The 27118-nt window shown below is 53.8% G+C and overlaps 2 protein-coding genes and 1 long non-coding RNA gene across 6 annotated transcripts in view; 2 read left to right on the top strand and 1 right to left on the bottom strand.

Moving 5' to 3' along the window:
- The window catches only part of INTS3 (integrator complex subunit 3), a 39684-nt gene extending 21338 nt beyond the window's left edge, over positions 1-18346 (top strand). The window contains exons 8-30 of one of the 2 annotated variants that reach the window (XM_082862849.1): positions 603-732; positions 2010-2107; positions 3507-3698; positions 4663-4750; positions 5256-5335; positions 5795-5886; positions 6231-6337; positions 7244-7363; positions 7741-7870; positions 8335-8389; positions 8618-8721; positions 9248-9292; positions 9512-9631; positions 11223-11376; positions 12451-12519; positions 13386-13461; positions 13897-14010; positions 14398-14446; positions 15525-15692; positions 16029-16129; positions 16250-16322; positions 16527-16683; positions 16800-18346. In XM_082862849.1, the coding sequence (XP_082718975.1) occupies positions 603-732; positions 2010-2107; positions 3507-3698; positions 4663-4750; positions 5256-5335; positions 5795-5886; positions 6231-6337; positions 7244-7363; positions 7741-7870; positions 8335-8389; positions 8618-8721; positions 9248-9292; positions 9512-9631; positions 11223-11376; positions 12451-12519; positions 13386-13461; positions 13897-14010; positions 14398-14446; positions 15525-15692; positions 16029-16129; positions 16250-16322; positions 16527-16683; positions 16800-16877 (2400 nt within the window). In that variant the 3' untranslated portion in view covers positions 16878-18346. Of the gene's footprint in view, positions 1-602; positions 733-2009; positions 2108-3506; positions 3699-4662; positions 4751-5255; positions 5336-5794; positions 5887-6230; positions 6338-7243; positions 7364-7740; positions 7871-8334; positions 8390-8617; positions 8722-9247; positions 9293-9511; positions 9632-11222; positions 11377-12450; positions 12520-13385; positions 13462-13896; positions 14011-14397; positions 14447-15524; positions 15693-16028; positions 16323-16526; positions 16684-16799 lie in introns of both variants that reach the window. The other variant, XM_082862848.1, reaches the window with a different exon arrangement.
- LOC309977005 lies at positions 9812-15350 on the bottom strand. Its single transcript, XR_014327021.1, has 3 exons — positions 15282-15350; positions 14976-15040; positions 9812-10685 (listed from the first exon to the last, which is right to left on the bottom strand). It is a non-coding gene; the product is annotated as an uncharacterized lncRNA (long non-coding RNA).
- A 624-nt stretch (positions 18347-18970) lies between the features above and the next one.
- SLC27A3 (solute carrier family 27 member 3) lies at positions 18971-23635 on the top strand. 3 transcript variants are annotated; one of them, XM_082862872.1, is made up of 10 exons: positions 18971-19730; positions 20077-20286; positions 20625-20783; positions 21349-21473; positions 21848-21943; positions 22050-22140; positions 22250-22448; positions 22697-22794; positions 22920-23050; positions 23371-23635. In XM_082862872.1, the coding sequence occupies exons 1-10, from the start codon at positions 19082-19084 to the stop codon at positions 23545-23547; spliced, it is 1935 nt and encodes a 644-aa protein (XP_082718998.1). In that variant the 5' UTR covers positions 18971-19081; the 3' UTR covers positions 23548-23635. The 3 variants fall into 3 exon arrangements, with proteins under 3 accessions (XP_082718998.1, XP_082718999.1, XP_082718997.1); XM_082862873.1 differs by having other exon boundaries at positions 21749-21943; positions 22093-22140; positions 22357-22448; XM_082862871.1 differs by having other exon boundaries at positions 21749-21943.
- Positions 23636-27118: the final 3483 nt, after the last annotated feature.

Here is a 27118-nt window from a genome sequence, read left to right as displayed (position 1 = left end):
AGACTCTGTTCTCCCAATGCAGGGGGCATAGTTCAATCCCTGGTCAGGGAACTAAGATCCCTCATGCCACACAGCATGGCCTAAAAAAAAAAAATTAATTGAAATTAGATAAAAATTTTAAATTCACTTCCTTAGTTGAATTAGCCACATTTCAAGTGCTCATTAGCCGTCTGTGGCTAATGGGTATCCTTTTGGACAGCACAGATAGAAATCATTTCCATTACCACGGAATGTTCTGTTGGACCAAGCAAGTTCTGGGGTAAGATGTCTGGGGTTCAACTTGCCAGCCCTAGCCTTTTTGAGTCTTAGTATCCCTTGACCTGGAGTGAAGCAGTTCTCGGAGGACAGGGCAACGGATTAATGTGAAAACCAGCAGGGCTTCCACAGTTTCCAGTAACCTCTCATCCTTGATATCAGTCCCCCACTTCAGCTGTCTTCCCCTGAACAGCTTGGAGCCAACCCTTGGTTCCAGAAAAAATCGTATAACCCCTTCGACCCTCTTTCCTCCCCTGCCTAGAACATGTTGTTCCTTCCTCCCTGCAACAGGTAAACAATCCATGTTTCTATGCTCTTTCCTGTTTCCTGCCATCCCCCCCATCTAGTTCATGGAATGTTTGATGATTGGTCGAGACCTCGTAAGACTACTTCAGAATGTTGCCAGGATACCAGAATTTGAACTGCTTTGGAAAGATATTATCCATAACCCTCAGGCCTTGAGTCCTCAGTTCACAGGTAAGCAAGGGTTGGGGCAGCCTGTCCTTGAGAGGTGGTGTCAAGAGGGCAGAGGTTGGTGGATAGGAGAGCGTTGGCAGTCAGATTGAGGAAGCTTGGGACTGGGCAGTCTCTGCCAAGCACAGCTGGGTGTAGGAACGGCAGGGCACACAGACAGTTCAGGTGCTTCCCTCCCAGACAGCCCCTACTTGGCAGGCTCCAGCTGTCATTTAAGAGAAAGTGAGACAGAGAGCTGTGATCCTCCTCCTCCTGTCCCGGCAGCTCTTTGGCTCAAGAGGGGAGCTGATGACCGGTTTCCAGCTTCACTGAGTCTGTCAGGGGTGTCAGAGGTCAGCTTGTGAGACTGAGTCAGCAGAGGGGCTGGAATTTGTCCTGTAAGCGAAGGCTTCTCCCCAGGAGCAGTCATGCCTCTGAATTCCAAGGATCCAGCTTGGCCAAAATCCTCTTTGGGGGAGGGAAAGAGTCTCTGTGTGCCTCTGCCAGCAAGGCCCTTTACACTTCCCTTCCCCTTCCCAGGGTCCTCATGGTCTAAACAGTGACTGTGCAGCTTTGCCCACCCCGCGTCCAGCACGCACGTGTGTGCGCGTACATGTGCACACATAACATCAGTGCAGTAGTCAGGAAAGGAGAAGAAAGCCCTGGTTTTACCTTATGTTGTACTGCTCTTATATTGAACGTGTATTGAGTTGTTTTGAGTGCCTACTGTGTGCTAGGCTCATGTATGTTAACTCATTTAATCCTCAGGACACCCCTGTAAGATGGATATTTTACTTTCCATGTTTACAGGTAAAGAAAATGAGGTTCAAGGAGATTAAGTAATTTGCCCAAGGCCACACAGCTAGTAAGTGTCAGAGGCAGGATTTGGATCCAGGTCTGTCTGACTCCAGAGCTCGTGCTTATGCCACAACCCACATTGATCCCAGGACCCAGTGATGGGACGGTCAGGAGCAGGAAGAGAGGCTAGGGCTCCCCGTATTTTTCCCTAACTTTCCCACATGTTGCCACCTGGAGTGAAGTGAGTAGGGGGCTCTGGATGGCCAGTAGAAGAAAAGAATGAATATATCTTGGTCCTGGGGATGGTGGTTGGTTGGAGCAGATCATTCAGGTGCTGGTTAGAACCCCAACTTATACCTGTGCTCGACCTCTTGGTCATGTCTTAGAATTTCCCCATGAGCAAGACCACTGGCCATCAGTACCTGGCTCAGGTTGCCCACCTGCTTTCTATTCCTTCTGGTCCTCAGCCTTCTCTTTTCTCTTCCCTTGCACCCTTGGTTCAGGTATCCTACAGCTTCTTCAGTCAAGAACATCTCGAAAATTCCTAGCATGTCGTTTAACCCCAGACATGGAGACTAAGCTCCTCTTCATGACATCCCGGGTAAGCTAACCTACTGCAGCAGGAAGAGAAGCTGCAGGTGCTGGCCTAGGCTTCTTCCTTCAGCCTGTAGATGTCCTACGCTTGGTTACTGCCGGGTGGAGGGGTGGTCAAGTGTGTGATTGGGCATGGAGCTAAGAACTGGGGATACGGTGTTGAGCAAGGCTTACAATTCCAGTTCTTGTGAAGCTTTCAGTCTACCTAAAGCAGTCATTAAACCAATACTTGTATACAAATAATGTAATTTACAAGCGTGAAATGTGCTATGAAAGGGTAGAGTGAGAGTGCTCATTCTGGGAAATTAAACTCACGGTTCCTCTGGGTGAACCATGACCTCTCAGGAAGAGAGCTACGGCCTTTTGGTTTCCAAACATGGCTGAATTATGGCAGCATTGCTTGAGGAGCATGTTAAAAATACATCTTCCTGGGCTTCCCTGGTGGCGCAGTGGTTGAGAGTCTGCCTGCCGATGCAGGGGACACGAGTTCGTGCCCCGGTCCGGGAAGATCCCACACGCTGCGGAGCGGCTGGGCCCGTGAGCCATGGCCGCTGAGCCTGCGCGTCCAGAGCCTGTGCTCCGCAACGGGAGAGGCCACAGCATTGAGAGGCCCGTGTACTGCAAAAAAAAAAAAAAAAATACACCTTCCTGGGTCTTACTCTCCCAGAGAATCTACTTGTGGAATCTGTATTTGTAACAGACTTTCCAGGCAGCAATCCCTCTGCAGCCAGTCTGGTGTTAGGGAACCACTGCTGTAGCCAACTTACGGTTTCCCAAGTCATACAGGAGAACTGTCTAGATCTGGGCTGTCGCATGTGGTAGCCACTAGCCACATGTTGCAATTTAAATTAGTTAAAATTAAATATAATTTAAAATTCAATACCTCAGTTGGAGTAGCTACATTTTAAGCGCTCAATAGCCACCATCTAGAAAGTTGTATTGCAGAAAGTTCTATTGGACGGTGTTGGTTTAGTGTTTTTTTGCTTTTTTTTTAACCTTTCTGCTTTCTATTTTGGTTAAATTGGGAATAGAAGAGGAAATCTAGATCTTTCCCCTTAGGGTTGCTGTTTGTATCCACTTAGAGTCTGTTTAGGGGAGGGACTTGATGCAAGGTTTGGAGAGTCTGTATGCTTTGGATAATGATCCTGTTAGGTCATTCAGCCTCAGGAAGCTTTCAGTCAGTGCTGCGGAGACAACGTTGTTTTTTTTTTTTAAATCAAGGAAGATTTAAATCAGGATGTCTTCCCAAAGGCAGGGAGACTTGAGAGACAATACGAATTAATGAATAAGTTGTGGGAAGAAATTGAGGTCTAGGTCAAGCCTAGAGTTGAATGGTGCTCATTTCCCTCTGTCCAGAGACCCCACCCTCCCTTCCCAGTTTTCTTTCTAACGTCCTCTTCCCCCAGGTGCGGTTTGGTCAACAAAAGCGATACCAGGATTGGTTCCAGCGCCAGTACCTGTCAACCCCAGACAGTCAGTCTCTGCGCTGTGACCTCATTCGCTACATCTGTGGGGTTGTCCACCCTTCTAATGAAGTGCTGAGTTCAGATATCTTGCCCCGGTGGGCCATCATTGGCTGGCTTCTGACTACATGCACGGTGAGGGGCTGGGCATGGGGTGGAGGCTGTTGGGTGGTGAAGGGCCCCTCTTTCCCTTGTGTCTCACACTTCCATGCTTCTTCCTGACCCTCTGGGCCACCCGACCGCTAAGGACCCTTCTTTCGCTCTCTTCTTCCTGAGAGTCTCAGCCTTTGCCCCGCCTCCCTTAGTGTCTCTAGAAGTTTACTTACACTTTTTATTTCCCACGTGGGTTTAGGGTTGAACAGGTTCGTCTATACCTTTACTGCCAATCTCCAAGCCTGGGTTTCTGAGGCATCCCTGTCTTTCCTATCAGCTTCCAGAAACCACATGTGATTATTCCTCTGAATTGTTCCTGACTCAGATTCAGGTCTTGTGTTCCTTAGACCCTCACTTCCATGCCTTTTGGCATCAGCTCTGGATACTTCCCTTCTCCAAACATAGTGAATCCGCAGTGGAGCCATTTCCTTCCCAGCGTTTCCTCCCTGTGCCCGGGGTGGGAAACTTGTTCTCTGGCATCTAGCTGCCCTCTGACCTCTTCTGACAGAGTTCCCCCTCCCCCGTCTGACTGGGTCCTTGGAATGTGCTGATTCAGATATAACAACAAGCTATGCCTAAGGGTCTTTCCTTCAGGAATGTGCCTGGGGAGCTCAGCACAGGCAGCTGCAGGGCTAGTCTGAGTGTCTCAGCTCAGGGGTGATCAGGGGACCGCCCCGCTAGGCCCAGCTGTTCTCCCTGTGGGATCAAGGATGTGTTCTACTGAATGCGTGAGAACCCAGGCCGTTGGTTGGTGAGACCACAGGGTACTCACACTCATATACAGATTTGGGTGCCTTCAACCCTGCGGGGGGTTCTACCCTGTCTCACTAGAAACTGAATTTCATGGATGGAGCAGTCATGTGGGCCCTGGAATCTGCCTTGGGCTTCTGAAGGAAAGGGAGCTGGTTGATGAAACTAGCCCTCTTTTTTCTTCTTTTTTTTCCAGTCAAACGTCGCTGCCTCTAATGCCAAGCTGGCTTTGTTTTACGACTGGCTGTTCTTTAGCCCAGACAAGGATAGCATTATGAACATAGGTATGTGACCAAGACCAGGCAGCAGCACTCCCCATCCCCCAAGCCCTGCTGCCTTGTCTCAGTGATAGCGGCCATAAATCTGAGGGCAGCGTGGTGTGGAGGCAGCTTATCTGGGAGCAGTTCCGTTGTTCCTCATCACTGCTCCCTTGACCTAAAAGGAAAATTGCTTTGATGAGGCTAAGTGATCATTCCACCCCCTTCGCCCCATAGCCTTAGGCTTGGGCTTGAGTGGGGAGGGCCCAGGCGGAGGAAAAGACTGTCCTAGCTCCTGCTTCTCTTCTCCTACTACCTCCCTCCTCCAAGCTGAATGCTGGGGACAAGAAGGGAGACGAGGGCTATGAGCTGTTTTGGGGGTTGTCTGCTTTTGGGTCTGCTCAGCAGGACGAGGGGGGCGGGGATAGACATAGCTTTCTCTGGAGCCATTCATACATATTGATACCTCATTTTATGGAGGTGGAAATAGACTGTCTGATGTGGGGGGACCCTTTAATTCCACATTCTCCAGAGCCAGCCATCCTGGTCATGCATCACTCTATGAAGCCCCACCCAGCCATCACTGCCACACTCCTGGACTTCATGTGCCGTGTAAGTGCCATAGGCCTTTTTTTCTCCCCATGCTGCCTGAGCAGAGTTAAGTGTGTGTCCCTTCTAACCTTGTAGGTCAGTGCATAGGTCTTCCCAGTGCCCCTTGACTGTGGGAGCAGAAGTGGGTCATGGCCATGGGTCCTATCTCCCAAGTTAGTGAATGCTTCTTTTCCTCATTTCCACTGTCTCCAGTTGAATCTTTCCATGTCTCCACTGGGTTTCTCAGCTTCAAGGATGATGACTCAAGGTAAAATCTGGTCTCCTTGAGGAGCAGCTAGGTTGAGTAAGAGTTTCCCATTTTAGCAGCACAGGACAGTCAGGAACATTCCAGTCCTTTCTGCAGCCATACTTCCCAGTGTCTCCTGATTAAAACCAAAGCAGCTTTTTAGATCTAGTTCAGCAGAACACTCTGGATGGAAAGTCCTGTGCTCATTCGCTCCTCCTCTTCTTCCCTTCCAGATCATTCCCAACTTCTATCCACCATTGGAGGGCCATGTGCGGCAGGGTGTCTTTTCCTCCCTCAATCACATTGTGGAGAAACGGGTCCTGGCGTAAGGACTTTATGTGTCTGTGGGGCAGGGAAATGGGTTGTTGTCTCATTTTTCACTAGGTCGGGCACATCCAGATACTGCTGTACCACTGCTGACCCTTTCCCTCAAGAGGTATAAAAAGTACTGGCTCCACCGCAGACTGCTAGGCATGTGTCCTCTTGACTCTTAGAGGAATTTCTCTCTTGCAGAGGGCACCAAATGCCTTCCCTGTGCCCTGGTGACCCTTCCTAAGGATCTGAGTATGGCCCAATTGTTCCAGTTGGGCTTAAACCTATTTGCTTAACTCCATGTTGCGTTAGAAGTGAGGCGCTCTGATATTGACCTTCATTCATGTTCCCCATTAGGCATTTGGCTCCCCTATTTGACAACCCTAAATTGGATAAGGAGCTGCGGGCCATGCTGAGGGAGAAGTTTCCTGAGTTCTGCAGTTCTCCCAGCCCACCTGTGGAAGGTACAGACCCATCCATTCCATCACCTGTTTCAAAAGAGGGATGGAGACATCCAGGGTGCTCAGACTAGAGCCCTTGTTTAGGATGTCATCCCTGTGTAGTGCTCTACCCTGTGACACTGTCCCATTCAATTTTTCTTTCCCTAGTTTTTTCTTTTTTTCTTTTATTCATTTTTGTGTCATTTTCCTTGGTTCTCCCTCTCCATCTAATCTTATCTGCTTTTCACTAAGCTCTCTTGCTCTCTTAACTCCAATTTTTTTCTCTTACTAACCTCTCCTCAGTAGGTAGAAGGCCTTCATGGAATGTGTGTTTATCTCACTTAAGCTTTGCCCATCTCTTCTCTCTTCTCAGCCCCAGGTCCTGGCCTCTGATGAGAGGCTGTCATATTGGGTCTCAAATCTTGCTTCCAGTTCCAGACACACACACACACACACACACACACACACACACACACACACACACACACACACACACACACACACGCACGCACGCACACACACACACACAGACACACACACACACACACACAGACACACACACACACACACACACACACACACGCACACACACACACCCTTCCTTTTCTGTTTTGGGGTAAGGGCTTAAGCCAAGCAGAGCCTCCCAACTTAGTGTTAAATTAAAGAGCACTTGGGACTGTACCTGGTCTTATCTATTCACTGATCCTCAGCTGAGCATAGAGGAGGCAGGTTCTGTGCTGCTCTCATTCCTAGCAAAATCCCCACCAAAAGCCCTGGAGGGTTAAGGACAAGACGCCTGTCCTTCCAGAATTCATATTCCATTTAGGTCATGAACTCCTTTTCCTTCCACTTGTCCTTTAGTCGCCCTTTCCCAGGAGCATGGGACAGAGGAGGCCATCAAATAATGCCTTGTCTTTCTTTACTCCCAAGTCAAAATTGAGGAGCCAGTTTCCATGGAGATGGACAACCACATGTCAGACAAGGATGAGAGTTGCTATGACAACGCAGAGGCAGCCTTTAGTGACGATGAGGAGGATCTCAACAGCAAAGGTGAGGCTGGCAGCAGAGGTAGTTCAGGCTTGTGTCAATCCCGAGAGGACTGGTTGGCAGGAGCAGCCTCTCTGCAGTCTCTCTGTCATCTTTGCCTCTGAGTTAGTTTTGTTAACAGAATTCCTGGATGAGACTCCAAGGTGCAGAACCCTGCACTTGACACTGAAGCAGGAGGGTAAAAAGGAGAAGTGGTCCCTGCCCTCTCTTGCTTCCTGAGGCTAGAACACGCACACGCTCAGGGAAGTGCTTCAGGCACTCACAGCTCTGAGTGAACGGTGCACACGAGGCGCATGTCAGGAGGGCCAGACTGTTCAGGGGGCTGTCTCTGCTTCTCGTGTCTGGGCCAAGTGAATTCTTTCCTAAATCACTCTCTTCAGGAAAGAAGAGAGAGTTTCGCTTCCACCCAATCAAGGAGACAGTGGTGGAAGAGCCAGTCGATATCACCCCTTACCTTGACCAGCTGGATGAGTCCCTGAGGGACAAAGTGCTCCAGCTTCAGAAGGGGAGGTGGGTGCCCGCCCTGCTCTCAAACTCCGGAGGTCCAGCCCTGGGCTTCTACCTGGAGCTTAGTGGGGTGGCAGAGTGGTGGGTTTGGAGGGGATGTGGTGGGAGTGTGTGGAGAGGTGGTTGAAGCTGCATGGGAGATGCCTTCTGCAGTTTGGGTTGGAGGGTGTGGGCTGGGAGGGGGCAGCCATGTTCCCCAGCATCCCAGGCTCTCACTCCAAGGTTCTGAGTAGAAGAGCCTCTGAGACCTGAAGCGCAGGACTATGGGGATTTCCCGTGTCTTTGGCCTCTGCCCAGAGAGCAGCAGATTCTGCCCTGAGGCCTCCTCAGCCACAGCCCTGATTCCCACAGAGCTCCTTTGTTTTCTCTGTGCACGGGAGTGTGCTTGAGCACGCTGTTCTGGGTGTGTGTCCTGCCCTCTGCTATCATTTACGTCCCTGAGATTTCCTCTCCCTTCTGCACTGCAGTGATACAGAGGCCCAGTGTGAGGTCATGCAGGAAATCGTGGACCAGGTCCTGGAGGTGAGGAGGAACCCACCCCCTAAGGGAGGAAGCAGCCCATCCTGCCCAGCTTAAAGCCCCACAGGCATCTGACTGCCTCCTTCCCCTACTCTAGATGGGTCCCCCTCGGATGGGGGAGGGGCCGGCTGATCCTGGAGGGAGAAGCCGATGAGTTCAGAGGCTCTGGGTAGTGGGGGCAGTGAGGCTTGGGCCTGGGTGGTGATAGTCCCTCCTTGTCTTACCACCCAGGAAGACTTTGACTCGGAGCAGCTGTCTGTCCTCGCTTCCTGCCTACAGGAGCTCTTCAAGGGCCACTTTCGAGGGGAGGTGCTGCCCGAGGAGATCACTGAGGAGTAAGGCTCATCTTTCCTGACTACTCCCCCACCCCACCCCCACCCCTCGGCCTCAGGGAGCTAGAAGGATGACCCAAGTCCTAGAGGCACCTTGCTGAGGACTTGGGAAAAATCATCTCTTCACTTTTTATTCTCACACATACTGATTCATTTAAACGAGGATTTATTTTTTGCCTGCCAAACAGCGAGCGCACTGGGGCAGTGCACTAGCACCCCTCCTGTGCGTCCTGCCCCTGCTGCTGCACCCAGCAGCCCCAGCCTTTGCTGCTTCAGGTGGGATTGGACCCTTGGCTGGAACCGCCCTGAAGGGCAAGAATCTCACTTGCAATGACAACAACTAGATTTTGGCTCAGTGTTAGGAACCTGGTTTCTCTGTAAGCAAGCCTCCGGGGCAGTGGGAAGTTTAACATTGGTTAGGAAAGGAGCAGGCTGGCATCTAGCCTCAAGCTGGTTGTCCATAATATCGGCCTGCAAGCCACCCTTCCTCCCCTCACATGGACTCTCATATATCACCCTTCTCTTGTAGGTCCCTGGAGGAATCTGTGGGGAAGCCTCTCTACCTAATATTTAGGTAAGCCTCTCTACCTCATGTTTAGGTCCAGCTGTAGGAGATGCTGCTCTGCCATCCATCCTCCCTGTCAGCACACTTCTGCTTCTGTCCTGGGGTAATGGGGCTCCCTCTCCAGGAGGAGGGGTATGCAGTGGGCACAGATAGCCATGGCCCCTGAAGTGCCATAGGAGAGTCTCCCCCAGGTAAAGCTGTCCTCTGTACTCCCATCTCCCACTCCAGGAACCTGTGCCAGATGCAGGAAGACAACAGCAGCTTCTCTCTGCTTCTGGACCTTCTCTCTGAGCTGTATCAGAAGCAGCCCAAGATTGGCTACCACCTGCTTTACTACCTAAGGGCCAGGTGGGTGTGGTCCCCACATTTAAGAAGGTGCCGGGAAGCATCCTGGAGAGCCTCTGTCCTACCATACCTGATTCCCCGTCCCCGTTTGCTGTCATCACCAGGGCCTTCTGTGTGTGTGTGTTAATAACAGCTTTAACGTGTATAATTCAGTGGTTTTTGGTATATTGACAAAGATGCACAACTGTTACTACTGTCTAATTTAGAACGTTGTCATCACCGCAAGAAGAAACCCCACACCCATTAGCAGTCACTTTCCCATTCTCCCTTTCACCCAGCCCATGCAACACTGATCTGCTTTTCTGTTTCTATAGATTTACTTATTCTGGATAGTTCATATAAATGGAATCATACAGTGTTTGATTTTTCATGACTGGCTTTTTTCACTTAGCCTAACGTTTTCAAGGTTTATCCCTGTTGGTAGTGTGTATCCGTAGTTCATTCCTTCTTATGGCTAAATAATCCACTGTATGGATATACCACGATTTATTTACCCATTCACTTGTTGATGGACATTTGGGTTGTTTCCACTTTTTTGTCTGTTGTGAATAGAGCTGCTGTGAACATTCATGTACAGCTTTTTGCATGGACAGATGTCTTCAATTTTCCTGAGTATATAGAATTTTTGAGTCCAATGGTAACTGTTTTTAAATTTGTAAGAAACTGCCAAACTGTTTTCCAAAGTGATGCGACCATTTTATGTTCCCACCAGCAGAGTGTGAGCGTTCTGATTTCTCCACATGCACCCCAACACTTGTTGGCTTTTGACTATAGCCAGCCTAATGGGTATGAAGTGGTATCTCATCACTGTTTTGATTTGCATTTCCCTGATGGCTAATGATGTTGAGTATCTTTTCATGCGCTTATTGGCCATTTGCATATTTTCTTTGGAAAAATTTCTGTTCGAACCTCTATTTTTTAATTGGGTATTTGTCTTTTTCTTGTGGATTTTTAAGAGTTCTTCAAATATTCTGGATACATGTCCCTTATCAGATGTATGGTTCGCAAATATTTTCTCCCATTCCGTGGGTTGTCTGTTCAGTTTCTTGATGGTATCCTTTGAAACAGAAAAGTTTTAAATGTTGATCATGTCCACTTTAGTTTTTCTTTTGTCACTTGTGCTTTACTCCTATGTGTTTTTCTAAGAGTTGTGTAGTTTCAGTTCTTACATTTAGGCCTGTGACCCATTTTGAGTTAAGTTTTTTGTATATCGTGTGAGGTAGGAGTCTCGGGGTCTCTGTGTGTTATTGCCCTCATTGCTCACAGCCCAAAGAGCAGGAGAGAAAGCTTTCTCTAACCTGACCTGAGCCCTCTCTCTCTCTTGTTCTTTACTGTCACCAGATAGTAGCTTCTTCACTAATTGTGGTTTGAGCCCTGTCTGGAACACTGGGGAAAGATGGGGAGAAAGAAGTGTGTCTCCTAATTCCCATAAGTCACCAAGTCCTTGGGGGGGAGGCAGTGGGGGGGCCATGAGAGAGATTAGCCCAGGGCATCTTGGGCAGCAAAGGGATTCTAGAGTGAGGGTCTACTTAGGAGATGTTTGAGACTGTGGACTGGGGTCAGGCTGCTGGTTGAGGCCCAACTGGTCTTGCAGCAAAGCCGCCGCAGGGAAGATGAACCTGTACGAGTCATTTGCCCAGGCCACCCAGCTGGGCGACCTGCACACCTGCTTAATGATGGACATGAAGGCCTGCCAGGAGGACGACGTGCGACTGCTGTGCCACCTCACACCCTCCATCTACACAGAGGTCAGCACCTCTATCTATATCCACGGGGATGGGGCAGCAGTGCCGGCGGGCTCACGGGAGACTGCATTATCTCATGGCACACAACCCTGACCCTCCTCTCCCCATCCCTGCTGGCCTCGGTAGGCCCTTTCCTCCCACACCACAGCCGTCCCCTCCTTCTACCTCTCTTTATCAATTAGAAAAATCTCTAAAACCCCCAGAATTCTCGTTGTGTGAGTTGGGGTCTGGGCCTATACACTTGTCTCCTGTGCTTTGGCCCCATCCTCTGGACCCAGGACAGGGCCCCCGACCAGATCCGTGTTCACGTATCCAAAGCCCTCTTGCCGTCTGATGGCTCACCCTCCAATCTTTCTAATGGTTCTCAAAGACCGGGGCCTCTGTAGTGGAGACTCACCTTTCATTTCCCTGGTTCACTAAGAGTCTCCTCTAGGAACTGGGACATAGGAGGAGGTATCAGCTCTTCCTCCTCTTGATGAAAGTTACCAGGAACAGGGAAATCAGGGCATAACAGGAGGAAGAGTGATGTCAGCCAAAAACTGGAGGGAGGAGGGATGCAGATGCCCAGCTCCCTCCCTGGTGAACTGGCCTCTCCAGAAGGGACCCTGCCTACCCCATACCCTGCACACTCCCCAAATATATACACTCTCTACACCTTCTCGTCTTTGGCAAGAGTTAGTATAGACTGGATTTCTTTGCTGCCAGAGATGCAAATGCTAATTCTGTCGCCACTCCACAGAGAGCTAACTAACCACCATGTCCAGTCCCTTTCAGCTCTAGCTTTGTCTCTAGATGGCTCCTCATTCCTTTCCTTACACATGGCACGTGCACACACACACACACACACACACACACACACACTGTGTGCACACACAGATTTAAAAACTTGGGTTCTTTAAGGATTAAATTCCCAGCTTCATAACTCTTGGATCTTTGTTTAGGGATTTATATTAGGACCCCATGTCTGGCTAGCCCAGCATCCCCTGAGCATGTGGTAGGGAGAGGCGATGAATTATGAGGTGAAAGCTGAGGCGTGCATTTTGGACTTATGCCCTACTTTCCCTCTTCTTCCTCCAGTTTCCAGATGAGACCTTGCGGAGTGGGGAGCTGCTGAACATGATTGTGGCTGTTATTGACTCAGCACAGGTGAACATAGAGCTGTCATCCCGAGAGGCCTGGGGAAACGGGGTTCTGCCTCCCCCTCAGCCTGCAGACAGGGAGCCTGTGTTCTCAGGCACCCTGCTCCTGGCTGCAGCTCTGTGCACCTTAGGCCCTGGGGGCTGGGAAGGAAAGCGGAGCCCCTGGGAGGCGAGCTGGGGCCATGCCAGTCCTGCTTGGAGTTCCCCTTATTGTCCACATTTTGGGGGCACTCCCGTTCTTCGGGAAGCCGAGGGGATTGCGTTTTTAAGCTCTCAGTCTGTCTTCCCCTTGGCTCAGAATGAAAATGGTCAGACCATCTCTATTTGACCTTTCTATCATGCATAGGTCCCTACGAGGCTGTAGCTTGGCCTGTGTCCCTTCTCAGGCCTCAACTGGGGTCCCGTTTCTGCTCCTTCTCTCTGCTCATTTGCCCCCTTCATAGATGGGGAAGCGTAGCACTCAAGAGCCCTTCCTCCTTTGCTTTTTTCCTACCCACACCTGTAATCCCGCCCCCCATGGCCCTTCCCTCAGCACAGGCTGGGATGGCTCAGAGGCTCAGACTACATCCAAGTAGAGAAGCTGCCTGTTCTCCCTCCGCCATCAGGACACAAGGGGTAGTTTTTCTTAACTATTTTTGCTCTGAATAGGCCTGTGTTTACCACTGAAGCCAGTTGCTCCTTTGCTAGTCCCCTTCATCCTTCAAAGCCCCTGGCATCCGTCATGTGCCATTTCCTCCCCATTCCTTTAAGACTAGGTTTTCACTTCCTCTGGTTTTTTCCCTGAATGAGCCCTCCTGCTTCTGCTTCCATACAAGCTTCCTGGCCTCTTTTAGAACCAAATGGGTTCTGCCTTCTTCCTCTTCTCCCCCTTAGCTCCAGGAGCTGGTCTGCCATGTGATGATGGGGAACCTGGTCATGTTTCGAAAAGACTCAGTCCTCAATATACTCAGTAAGTGAGCAAAGCCCTGAGGTGCCCAGGGAGAAGAGAGAGGGGTGGCAGCCCTGTGTATTTTCTAGTAACAGGAAAGCTGGTTCCGGGGCCGAGAATGAGATAGAATGTCATTCCACCCTGCCGTGTGGCCTCAGGCAATGTCTGTCTGGATCTGTTTTTTGCTCTGTGAAAGTCCCTTGGTCCTCCAGCCTCAAGGCTGATGGGACTACAGAAGCTGTATGAGAAGGCTTTGGAACTATGCTTTGTGTGAAAGGGAAAGTTTCTGTAGTCTTCGGATCACTGTCTCCACCCCTATACCATCCCTGCCAGGGGTGCTGATAGTCAGTGGATTAGCCCTGTCTGTGTGTGTGTGTGTATGTGAGAGAGAGAGAGAGAGAGGGAGGGAGGGAGATTGAGACTATGAATGAGGGTATCTCTTCTCTGTCTCCTCAGTCCAGAGCCTGGACTGGGAAACCTTTGAGCAGTACTGTGCCTGGCAGCTCTTCCTGGCCCACAACATCCCCCTGGAGACCATAATCCCCATCCTGCAGCACCTCAAGTACAAAGGTGAGTCGGGTTGTGGGTGTGGAACACGGCAGGGAGAGGGCACTCCCAGTCCAGCTGTTGCAAGGCTTAGGCCTCTGAGCTTCTTTCTAGATGAGCCCAGATCCACCGGCCCCCTTCCCGCCAAAGTGCCAAGTGTGAAAAGGCAGGCTCCCTGTCAGTCGCCTCTGCCCTTTAGGTGTATCCTGCAGGCCTCCTCTGAGCCAGGTGCTAGACTGGGGCTCAGGGGGCTCGGGATTTTGGAGGAGTGGGTTAGGGGCTTGCTCTTCCTGGTTTCCTGCTGATTATCTTTGCTCTTTGCAGTGGCTGTTGGTTGGGGGATGGGAGAGGTGCCAGGATTTCTTCCTGGAACTTTGCATTCCTCTGAACAGCCTCTCCCCTCCCCCACAGAGCACCCAGAGGCCCTGTCCTGCCTACTGCTTCAGCTCCGAAGAGAGAAGTGAGTTCCACCCTCGGGGGCTCTTTAGTCCTCAATCTCAACACACCAAGAGATGCTGCCATATAAAGGGCTCCTGTCCTGCTCCTTTGGCCGTGTTTTTTCCTATTGTTGACATCTGCTTATTCTACCCTTCCCCCAAAGTGATTTACAAATAAGCAGCTCCCTTGGGATCTGGGCTTCCTCTCGACTTTACCCCCCTGCCCACCAGGAGCTGCCCTCAGAGGTGGGGGCCGGACATCCCCGTTTCCTGCTGCCACAGCAGTTCTAATCCCCGGTGGCTCCTGCTCCCCTCCCCCGTGCTCCTGAGGCCACCACGCGGCTAATCCAAAAGGAGGAAGGGTCAGAGTAGGGGGGTCAGACACCATCCCCTCGCTCAACCTGCGGAAAGCAGGGCCAGCTGGACCCCCGTGCTCCCTGCCAGGGGTGGGGCGGAGAGGGCGAGAAGGCAGAGGCCCCTCCCTCCATCACAGGCACTTTTCCAAAAGCCCCAGATAAATGGGGCCACAGCTGTATATCTTTTCCTTCCTACCTTCTTGCCTTCCTTCCACCTTTTCTCCTCTCTTGGCTGGGAGAGTGGACACGGTCCAGCGCTTCCTAAAGGAGGCGGGAAGGTTGGAGGGCTGCGTGGGGGCTGTGGCTTCCCGCCACCTCCCCTGTACCTTCCTCGGGCTAGACACCAGGGTGGCCCACCCACCCAGTGGGGCAGGGGTTGGGGAGCACGCACACACCACACACTTGTCCTCCTACCTGCCTGGCCCACTTCCTGACTGTCCTGGGCAAAGTGCGGGAGACTTAGTGGGCCTCCCTGCCAACACATGCACGCGCACACACGCACCTTCTACTGTCACAGAAGCTGAAGAGTCTCACTTCTTGTCTCCTGGCTTCCGCAGAGGATGAAACCAGGCATTCCTTGGCCCAAAGAGAAGAAGGAGAGGGATGTGAGAGTAGGAAGCTGCCGCAAGTTGGGGGTGGCGCAGGGATGGGGAGGCCGAGGTCTGGGGAAAAAGCCAGTGGGAGAGCTCCAGGGGCTCCTGTGGCCAGCTGTGTGAGCAGGGCGCCCCGCTCCCCTCGCCCCCAGGCCCAGCGAGGAGATGGTGAAGATGGTGCTGAGCCGGCCCTGCCACCCCGACGACCAGTTCACCACCAGCATCCTGAGGCACTGGTGCATGAAGCACGACGAGCTGCTGGCGGAGCACATCAAGTCCCTGCTCATCAAGAACAACAGCCTTCCGCGCAAGAGGCAGAGGTGGGACCCTCCATGCCAGGGCTGCCCTCTGTCCACAGGCCAGCACCAGGGCCGTGCAGTTCGGTCCCTGCCTGGCTTGTGGGCGACATCTAGTGGTGTGAAGCTACCTGGCGTGCAGGACCACTGTGGCCCCTTCCCCTCCTTTCCTAGTGCCCTGTCTTTGGTCCCTGTTCCAGGCACACCTCCCTTACCCTGCCAGGCCCTCCCAGCCCTCCTATCCCCTTCTCTGTATGGGCTGCCTCTGCCTTAAGGAGGGACCTCAGTGGGGGAGGGTGTCTCATTCTCCTGGAGCCGTCACCCCAAGCTCAGACTCTGGCTCTTGTGCCCTCCCTGCAGCCTGAGGAGTTCCAGCAGCAAGCTGGCCCAGCTGACTCTGGAGCAGATCCTAGAGCACTTGGACAACCTGCGTCTCAACCTGACCAACACCAAGCAGAACTGTATGCTTTCTGCCCTCTCCGAGCGCATGGCACTGCCCTGGCTCACACCATCCGTGCATCCGGGTGGGGCAGCTCTCAGACACCTCACTGTTCCTCCCTCCCTGTTCTCCCTCCCTCTAGTTTTCAGCCAGACCCCAATTCTGCAGGCTCTGCAGCACGTCCAGGCGAGCTGTGACGAAGCCCACAAGATGAAGTGAGGCTCCTTGCACTTTGGGCCTTGGGAAGTAGTGGGAGAAGGCCTGGGTGAGGGTGGCCTGCTGGGGACACAAACTTAGTGACCAGCAAGACAATGGAGTTGAGAACAAATGGAGACCCTGGCATGGGGTCAGAGAAAAGGATGGGAGGATGGCCATGGGGCCAGGACCCCCACCCTCTGAGAGCCTGTTCTCTCCCTTAGGTTCAGCGATCTCTTCTCCCTGGCCGAGGAATACGAGGACTCTTCCACCAAGCCACCCAAGAGCCGGCGAAAAGCAGCTCTGTCCAGCCCCCGAAGTCGAAAGAATGCCACACAGCCCCCCAATGCTGAGGAAGAGTCAGGCTCCAGCAGTGCCTCGGTGAGACCCCTGGCCGTGCAAGCCATGCACAGGAGGAAAAGGAGAGTTGGGGTGCAGGTAGAGTTGGGGCCAGCCGCTGCCCAGGCTAGTGATTCCCTCCCCTCCATCTCTTCCAGGAGGAAGAAGACACAAAACCAAAGCCCACCAAGCGGAAACGGAAGGGGTCCTCTGCAGTGGGGTCTGACAGTGACTGAGGCCCTGTGTTCCCCATTCCACCCCCAGTTGGACTGCCCTCCCCTCCTTGGTGAATCAGAGGTTAATAGGGGCTGGGGAGATCGTAGGGGCAACACCCTGTCCCCATCCCAGAGCTCACCCTGGGAGAAGGACGAGCTGCCTCCTTCAGCGCAGCCTGAGAAGCTGCCGTGCAGCCCCCCAGTCCCTCCTCCCTCCTCTCTGGGGCCTCCAGCCGCATCACACTGCTGCTCCCACTGATACTGGGGTTCCCACTGAAACCAGAGGCTGTACAAAACCTGGACTGTGGTGGAAGTCTTCAGCCTCCTGCCCCCTCCCCCAGCTTCCCCCAAAAGTGTTTCAGTAGAGAAGAGAAATGGCAGAGGGGCAGCTGGCCAGAGAGGCTAGGATGAGAGTGAAAACTGTGTGGGTGCCCCTTCCAACTTCCCCCTTCAGGTCTTGATTTGCTCTGAACAGGCATTATATAGTTGCCCTCCATACGCCAGTATGAAGTGGGCATTTAATCTGTGACATGGTCAAGTCGCCTTTTCCTCTCCATGGGCCAGATGCCACAAGTGTTTGGGAAGGAACCTGAGAGGGAGGCCACAGCCCCACCTGGAGGCTTGTGCTGGCCTGAAGCTGGCACCTCAAGTCGGGCCAGAGCCCAGGGAGTCCCAGAGACATGTTCCACAGAACTGTCAAATGGTCACATTTCCTTGGTTCTGTCTTCGTTTTCTTTCTTTTTTTTGGCAGAGATAATCGCATTTTAAAAGTTGTTTTTAAATGACAATAAAACAAGCCAGAACCTCTTTTGTGCCGGAGTTGCTGCCCCCACTTACCCTGTGCCCGTACAGGTGGTCTTGATTTAATGGGCACCCCCCCCCTTCACAGCTTCCCCTTCTCTCTTCCTGCCCACCTCCTTCTATGTCTGGAGCAGAAGGCTTGGCTTTACCGCCCCATCCTTCTTGCTTCTCTGCCCCCATCCTGGCTGCCACTGGCTTTGCAGGCCAGGCGCTGACCTGGCCAGGCAGAAACTGATGCTGGCACCACCTCCCAAAAGGCTGTTTGTCTTTACCCATCTCTCAAGAAACCAGAGGCTTCCAAAAGCCGGTATTTGTCATACTCTGTGCTTACCAACTACTGGAGGATTAAATGCTTGGGGGTGAGGGAGAGAGTTCAGATACCTGGGAAAAAGAACTCTCTTCCACAGTCTGGCCACTTGCCTGTCCATGTGTACCGGCAGAAAAGAGCTCCTTGGCTATGCTTTTGTTCCCCTGCTGTCCTGGGAGGTTGTGAGGGGCAGGCTGAGGAGAGAGGAGTGAAGTTGGGCCGACTGCAGACAGCTCCTCCTGTTCAGCCTGCAAATTTGTCTTTTACAGAATCCAGGTTCTCCCTTCCCTCAAAGCTGCTACTCCTTCCTTTGAACGTTTCAACTCCCGGAGGCCTTTTTTCCTTCCTCGCTCGTTCCCCAGTTTTCTCTGCCGCAATTAAAACTAGGATGGAAAGCATTAGCTGGCTGGCCCCAGTTATTGTACCTTTGCCCAAGGGGAGGGGCTTCCGCCGTGGCCCCTCCAGAAATCTGGCTGTCTGGGCCTCCACCTTTCCCCTACTTCACTCTCGGCTCCCACCCCGCTGGGGTTGCTGCTGCTCCTGGCGGCTGGAGGGAGGGCATAGCTCCGGCTTTCGTGCGGGGACTTGGAGCACCATGTGGGCAAGGGGCCGAGTTCTTCAGTCTCTTTTGGGAGAGCAGTGCCACCCTCCTGTCACGGGTGAAAACGGGAAGAAAGGGAAGGATGGACTTGGATCCTAGTGCCCTGGCTCTCTGGCCGGGGGTCCAAAGTCCAGCCAGATGTCTAGACCTCCCTTGAGGAGGAAACCTAAAACGGCCCCGATCCTGATTAAGAGAAGGCGTGAGCACCGCCCAGGACCTGGTAGGGTGCGGGCTGCGAGTCGTCCGGGAGGGAGCGCGCCTAGGGCGGAGCGTAGCTGTGGGGAGGGCCGGGCGTGCGGGGCCGCCCCCCACTAGTACTCCTCCCGGGCCTCTGCTCTCCGCCCGTGGGGAGGGAGGTTGGGGGCTGGGTGGGAAGAGGCGTGTGCCAGCGCGCGCGCTCCCGGGAAGGCGAGGTCTAAGCACTAGAACCAGCGGCCCCAGGTTTCCAGAAGGGAGTATCTGGGCAGTCTGCGAGCGGCTGGGGCCAGACGGGGCCGAGTCGAGGAAGCGGGCACGATGGCCGCCCTCCTGCTGCTACCCCTGCTGCTGCTGCCGCTGCTGCTGCTGAAGCTGCGCCTATGGCCGCAGTTGCGCTGGCTCGCGGCAGACTTGGCCTTCTCGGTGCGCGCCCTACGCTGCAAACGGGCCCTTCGAGCGCGCGCCCTGGCCGCGGCTGCCGCAGACCCGGAAGGTCCAGAGGGGGGCTGCAGCCTGGCCTGGCGCCTCGCGCAGCTGGCCCGGCAGCGCCCCGCGCACACCTTTCTCATTCACGGCGCGCAACGCTTTAGCTACGCGGAGGCCGAGCGCCAGAGCAACCGGGCTGCGCGCGCCTTCTTGCGCGCGCGAGGCTGGGACGGGGGGCCCGGCGGCGGCGATAGCGGCGAGGGGGGCGCCGGGGAAGGCGAGCGGGCGGTGCACGGCGTACGAGACGCGGCGGCCGGAAGCGGAGCTGCGCGGCCCGTGCGGGAAGGGGATGGCGCGGCCCCTCTGGCACCTGGGGCCATCGTGGCGCTGTTGCTCCCCGCCTGCCCAGAGTTCCTGTGGCTCTGGTTCGGGCTGGCCAAGGCCGGCCTGCGTGTGGCCTTTGTGCCCACCGCTCTGCGCCGGGGTCCCCTACTGCACTGTCTCCGCAGCTGCGGCGCCCGCGCGCTCGTGCTGGCGCCAGGTAAGGCTGGAGCGCTCGACCGACGGGGGCGGGGCCAGCCACAGAAAGGGGCGTGTCAGAGGGGCGCAAAGAAGGAGTGCGCTGGGAAGGAGGCCAGGGGTTCGGAAAGGGTGAGGAGACGGGTCTCTGGGTTCGCGAAGGGATAAAGCTGGGTCTCTGGCTTCCCAAGGATTTCCGAAGACTTGGGCTCCAGGTCCCAGACCCATGATGGCGCGTCCGTACCGTACTCTTCAGCCTCACTCGGGAGCTCTGCGAGGTGGGGGTGGGGGAACAAATGGGGTAAAGTGTGGGGAAGGCTTCTGGGTAGCGGTAGAGCTGTGGAGCTATGCTTTCCCGCCCCATCCAGAGTTCCTGGAGTCCCTGGAGCCTGACCTGCCAGCCCTGAGAGCCATGGGGCTCCACCTGTGGGCTGCAGGCTCTGAAACCCATCCTGCTGGAATCACCGATTTTCTGGCTGAGGCCTCCGCTGAAGTGGATGGGCCAGTGCCCGGGTACCTGTCTGCCCCCCAGAACATAATGGACACGTGCCTGTATATCTTCACCTCTGGCACCACAGGTGAGGGCTGGACACGATATTTACCTCCAAGAAACTGAAGACAAGGAAGGCAGGAGCCTGGGAACAGGAACTGTGACCTCCTCAGCTCGTAGTCCACTTCTCCAAAGCCCCCAGAGAGGAGGCTGATCCCAGCGGCCATATTTTCTGTCTCGCCAACCCTCCCACCCCTCTTCATTTCCCCACCTCTCCGAACTTACCACATTTCTAGGACGGCCTGGCCTGCCTTCTTCTTAGTTTCAGCCTTGCCTCTGCCACTTTCTGTGGGAAACCCAACAGGGCCAAAGCGGGAGACAAGGCTTGGAGCTCAGACCCTTCCCCTGATCTCCCCCTCCCCCCAGGCCTCCCCAAGGCTGCTCGGATCAGTCATCTGAAGGTCCTGCAATGCCAAGGATTCTACCAGCTGTGCGGCGCCCACCAGGAGGATGTGATCTACCTTGCCCTCCCACTCTACCACATGTCTGGCTCCCTGTTGGGCATCGTGGGATGCTTGGGCATTGGTCAGTCTCCCCCACCCCAACCCCCCATTCAGCCCTCCGGCAGATGTTTATGCCAGCAAACATTTATTAAGTACCTACTGTGGTGTGCTCACCTGGGGATGCTTCCTCAGTCCTTCAGGGTAGAGAATCCAGAGGAAGGAGGCAGGGCCTCCTCTCCAGGAGCTCCTGGTTCAATGCAGAAGCATCACTTGCATAGACCTACAGGCTGAGCAACTAGGGCGGCCATGCAGTTCACAGAACTCCAGGCGCCAGGGGAGGGGAGGGCTGTGACTGTCAGCCCAGGAAGAGGCAAATGGAGAAGAGGGTTGTGGCTTGGGGGCAGGGTTCAGACGATGGACTGCTTGGGGATGGGAAGTAGGGAGAGGGCATTAACGGTGGGAAAGGATGAGGGCCAACTTGGCCTTTGGAAAGTGTGAATGTCACAGCCAGGCCTTTCCGGGGAACTACAGTACAGTGAAGGCTGATGCCTGAAAAGGAGGGGGTCAGGACTCCTCACGTGACCCGCCACCCCCCAGCTCTTAACCTCACCTCCTTCCTTCCTCCTCACCCTCTCTGATTCTGGCAGGGGCCACAGTGGTGCTGAAGTCCAAGTTCTCAGCTGGTCAGTTCTGGGAGGACTGCCAGCAGCACGGGGTGACGGTGTTCCAGTACATCGGGGAACTATGCCGATACCTTGTGAACCAGCCCCCGGTGCGTGGGCACAGATCCTGGGCAGAGCCACGAAGGCAGGGAGATGGGCAGTTGGCAGGGGACACTGAAACGGTTGTCTGGGAGTTGGAGGGAGAGGAAGCAAGAAGAAAATGGAAAGGGAGGGTAAGGAGCCTGGGCTGGTAGGATTCTGGTGCTTAGGGCACCTCAAGGAGGTCACGGTGGAAGTGGTGCAAGGAGAGTGGGAGACAGGGCTGCACCTGGGGGAGCTGGCATCTTGGTGTTGAAGCTCCTGCCCCTCCCCCCACTTGTCTCAGAGCAAGGCAGAACATGGACATAAGGTCCGGCTGGTGGTGGGCAGCGGGCTGCGACCAGACACCTGGGAGCGCTTTGTGAGGCGCTTCGGGCCCCTGCAGGTGCTGGAGACGTATGGACTGACAGAGGGCAACGTGGCCACTTTCAACTACACAGGACAGCGGGGTGCTGTGGGGCGCGCCTCCTGGCTTTACAAGGTGAGTTACAGGAGGAAACTGGAGAACCTGTGGAACGTCGGGGGGCTGCTGGGGAGGGGGCTCGTGCAACTGAAATGACCCAGTGCCTGGGTCTCCCTTCCCCCAGCATGTCTTCCCCTTCTCTTTGATTCGCTATGATGTCACCACAGGGGAGCCAATTCGGAACACCCAGGGGCTCTGTGTGGCCACATCTCCAGGTTTGTGTCCAGGCGGGGTGGGTAGGGGTGGTGGAGCTGGCTGGCAGAGGAGGATTGGACTTGGAGAGTGTGGTGGGCGGCGGCCCCCTGACCCCAGTGACTCTACCAGGTGAGCCAGGGCTGCTGGTGGCCCCCGTGAACCAGCAGTCACCCTTCCTGGGCTATGCTGGGGGGCCAGAGCTGGCCCGGGGAAAGCTGCTGAAGGATGTCTTCCAGCCTGGGGATGTTTTCTTCAACACTGGGGACCTGTTGGTCTGCGACGACCAAGGCTTTCTTCGCTTCCACGATCGTACTGGAGACACCTTCAGGTATCTGCCCCTAACTCTCTGATTTCTCTCCTGGACATCCCATCTCTGTGACCCAAACCCTCTAAACCTCCACTCCCTAATCTGCCCCAACCCAGCTTCTCATCTAAGCTCTCATCTCCAACCTCCTAAACACGTCTTCCCCAAGACCTTCTGGTACCTCGCCCTCATCCCTGACCTCTTACTCTCCCCACCAATCTCATTAGGCCCTGACCCCTGACTCCCAGTTTCCAATTTCTGCTCTCTGGCAGGTGGAAGGGGGAGAATGTGGCCACGACCGAGGTGGCTGAGGCCTTGGAGGCCCTGGATTTTCTTCAGGAGGTGAACGTCTACGGAGTCACTGTGCCAGGTGCCCAGCCATGGGGCGGCGGGGACCCAGCCCACCACCCTGAAGTGGTATTACTTGGGCGCAGGGAGCATGAGGCCTCGTGGTGGTCAGCTACCACGGCTGACCCTGCCCCCCACGCCCACCAGGGCACGAAGGCAGGGCTGGGATGGCAGCCCTGGTTCTGCGTCCCCCCCACTCTTTGGACCTTGTGCAGCTCTACGTCCGTGTTTCCGAGAACTTGCCACCTTATGCCCGGCCTCGATTCCTAAGGCTTCAGGTAACCAGCCACTCCTGCCCTGACCCTTTACCTCACCCCGTATATCTGCAGCAGTCAGTGGCTCCCAAACCCCACAAAGGGACCCCCACGTAATACATTCTGTGAAGAGAAAGAACAGTTCCTTCCCAGACACATGCTTTTCACCCCCTCCATCCTCCAGGCCTGGCCCCTTCTCTTCCCTGTCACCCCCTCCCCTAAACCCTGACCTCATCCCCCCCTTCCCCCAGACCTGCCCCTTAACGAAACTCAGGCGATTTCCCTGAGCCACTGGGGCAGACTACCCCTTCCTTCAGCCCCCTTTGACCCCTCCCCCTCCCCAGGAGTCACTGGCCACCACAGAGACCTTCAAGCAGCAGAAGGTTCGGATGGCAAAGGAGGGCTTTGACCCAAGTGCACTGTCCGACCCCCTCTACATTCTGGACCAGGCTGGGGGCGCCTACCTGCCCCTCACACCTGCCCGGTACAGTGCCCTCCTGGCCGGGGACCTTCGCATCTGAGAGCCTCCACACCAGTGTGCCTGAGGGAGGGACTTTGTGGGGTGGGGTTATTGCAGGTGTATCAGCCGCCGTCAGGGATCTCTTCTATACCAGGTTTGTAATCTTTATTTTGTAATAAATGTGGCCAGAGCCCATCTGGCTCTGTCTTTCTCATCTACAATATTCGCTTCCCTGTCTGTCTGTGGAACTGCTTTTCCCGCAGACATTTTCACCCGCCCGGAGCCACAGGCGCTCCTGCCCTGACCATGTGGCCTGAGCTCAGTGTCTGGATCTCAGTGTTTTTCCTCTCAGGTGACCCCGTGTGATCCTTGTCCTTGGAAAACCCCTGATGACTGATGTCTGTCTGTGCTTGTGGATATCCTGTCCCAGTTTCACTCCCTGAGTGCAGGGCCCCCACTGCTCTCTCTGGGGAGCCAGAGGACCCAAGGGATTGGTTCAAATGGCCGAAGTGGACAGAGGCACAAATGCTACCCCTGTGGACAGCCAAAACATCTCCACAGACTCACGTGTGGTTGGGGCCTGGGGAAGGGTCTCAACCGGGCAAAACAGAGGTTTGATTTTGGGTTAAAGGAACCTCCCTCTCCCCTCACTGGCTGGCTTTGATAAGCCAGCCAGTGAGGGGGAAGGGTGCGGCCACTCAGCCCCCCAACTCAAACGTTCCCGATTTTACCCACTCTTAGTTCTATATTCCCAGAAGTAGCAGCCCAGGGTGGGGCCCCTCAGGTTCTGGGGAGACTTTGACTGAGGCCCGTCTTGGAGCAGGGCTCAGAGTGCATGTATGCACATGGTGGCAGAGGGATGGGGGGAATCAAAAGGGAAAAGTCCTGTCCTTGGCCCCTAAATGAGGCGTCAAAAAAGTTAGTCAGGGGCTTCCCTGGTGGCGCATTGGTTGAGAGTCTGCCTGCCGATGCAGGGGACGCGGGTTCATGCCCTGGTCCGGGAGGATCCCACATGCTGCGGAGTGGCTGGGCCTGTGAGCCATGGCCGCTGGGCCTGCGCGTCCGCAAAAAAAAAAAAAAAGTTAATCATCAGGGAGTTCCCTGGTGGTCTAGTGGTTAGGATTTGTGCTTTCACTGCTGTGGCCTGGGTTCAATCCCTGGTTGGGGAACTGAGATCCCGAAAGCTGTGTGGCCAAAAAGAAAAAGAAAAAAAATTTTTAAATAAATAAATAAAACTATGATTCAAGATAGGTTAAAAAAAAAAAGTTAATCATCTAAAAGCTTGCAATGCTGAAACTGCTGCTTGTCTTAGAACTAAAACCCCCTCCCCCTGTTTTAAGCTGTGGGTCCTCAAAAAATTCTACTACGTTCCCTTGGGTTATCTTTCCCCTTCCAACCCCTCTCCCCAACCTGAGAGGTCTGGGAACGCACCCCATCACCAATTTTGGGTCCTTATGGCTAACCCTTCTTTTCCAAAACATACACCTTGTCCCACCCTCCACCAACAAACCCAGTTCAGCGTCACCAACAGACTAGAGGCACACACAATCCCTGTTTCATTTGGTCGAAATCTGTGCTGTACAATATGGTAGCCGCCAGCTGCATGTGCCCAGTGAGCGCTTGAAATGTGGCTGGTCTGCAGCAAGATGTGCCGTGAGTGTGAAATGCACACCAGGTTTTAAAGACTTAGCATCAAAAATAAAATAAATTTCAGGGAATTCCCTGGCGGTCCAGTGGTTAGGACTTGGCACTTTCACTGCTGGGGCCCAGGTTCTCAATCCCTGGTTGGGGAACTAAGTTCCCGCAAGCCACTCAGCCAAAAAATAAAAGAAAAAATATTTCATTAATAATTGTTTATATTGCTTACATGTTGAAATACTATTTTGGACGTATTGGGTTAAATAAAATATATTAAGATGAATATACTTTTGTAAATTTGGCTACTAGAAAATGCAGAATTACATATCAGCCACGTTATATTTCTACTGAAAAGCGCTGGCCTAAGTCCTGTCCCCACGTCTCCCTCTGCAAACACACAAATACTGAGTGTAATATGTCAGCTGTCCCTGTTTGATGCCTGCTTTTGTGCAGCTGCACTTTAGCAAGGACAGTGAGAGGAGGGGCTTCTGTTCCAATAGGCTGATCCAGGTGGCTGGGCCTGGCACGCTGCCCTCCAGAGTCGTAGCTCTTTGAACCAGCTTTGTCACAGAGGCTATATAACTAGTGCTAGAAATTGAGAGCTGCAAGAACACACAGTCTGGATCCGAAAGAGGTTTTCCGTTTACCACAATTAAAGTAAAATGCACTTTAAAAGAATTGTTTTCCTACCCCACCCAAAAAAAATCCAGTGAAATAAAATAAAATGGAATTATGAGAAATTTGCCAAGATCAAATAGGTTGGTCCTCAGGTGGTGAGTTCCCTTTCTGAGGAGTCTTGTCCCTGAGACTTTGGACGCTGGAGTGGGAGGGTGGTGGAATCAGAGAACTGTCTCACCCCATCCTCAGACCAAGGCAATGGTCTCAACTTTGCGTCTGTGGATTCCCCGGGCTACTTAGGCCACGTGTCCTTGACAAATACCGGGCACTGTATTTTACCAGTGTAAAAAGGCACTGACGTAGGCAAACCACGCTGTCTTTTTACAGCCCGTGGCTAAGAATAGTTTTTATATTTTTACATGGCTGAAGAACTCAAAAGAAGACTATTTCATGACATGTATGGGATTCAGACTTCAGAGTCCATGAGTAGTTCTATTGGAACAGGCCACGGGCATTCCTTTACATACTGTCTGGCTGCTTCTGTACTACAGAAGCAGAGTAGAGTAGTTGTGACAGAGACCATATGGCCTGAAAAGCATAAACTATTTACCGTGTGGCCCTTGACAGAAAGACTGCCCACGCCTGTTCTAGGGCCTCATCCCTACCCCGCCGCCGGGCTGCAGTTTTCCCCGCGCGTAGGGACAGGGAGTGTCAGGAGGAGCCCCCCGGGGATGCTTGGTGACCGCTCCCTTTAGGGCTTGGCAGAAAGCTCCCAGGACGGGGTGTTGCCTAAACCGATTATGTGGGGAAAGGCAGTAACGCGCCCCTAGTCCTGCTCATTCCCGAGCGCCCACGCGCTGGCAGGCTCCAGGTGGCGGCTAAGCACACTTGCGGAAACCTAAGCTGGGCCGCAAGCAGGGATTGGCGCCGGCTGACTCGCCGCAGCCCACGTCCCCGCGCACGAGGGAGGCGGGGCAAGCCGGGGAATGGGAGGAGTCATCCTGCATGGGCGGGGCGAAGCCCCTCCGCGCCTTCCGACGCAGAAAGACGCCTGCGCACTGCCGCCGCCCCGAGCTCCCGGTAAAATTAAGAGAAGAACGGTGGGGCAGGGTCAAGGTAACTGAAGTTCTCCTCTTTGGGCCTCTAGGGAACAAATGCGGAAACTTTTTTTTTTTTTAATTGAGCTATAATGCAAGTGCCATAAAATTCACCCTTTTAAAGAGTAAAGTTGTATTCATAGAACATAGCCACTATCTAATTTAGAACATTTTCATAACCCCCGAAGAAATCCCTAACCATTAGCATTCCTCCGTCACCCAGTTTCTGGCAACCACCAGTCTGCATTCTGTCTCTATGGATTTGTCTATTCGGAACAT

Source organism: Leucopleurus acutus, assembly GCF_964270905.1.
Source record: "Leucopleurus acutus genome assembly, chromosome: 2".
NCBI classification, from domain to species: Eukaryota; Metazoa; Chordata; class Mammalia; order Artiodactyla; family Delphinidae; genus Leucopleurus; species Leucopleurus acutus.
This window is presented reverse-complemented; position numbering and strand designations above follow the sequence as displayed.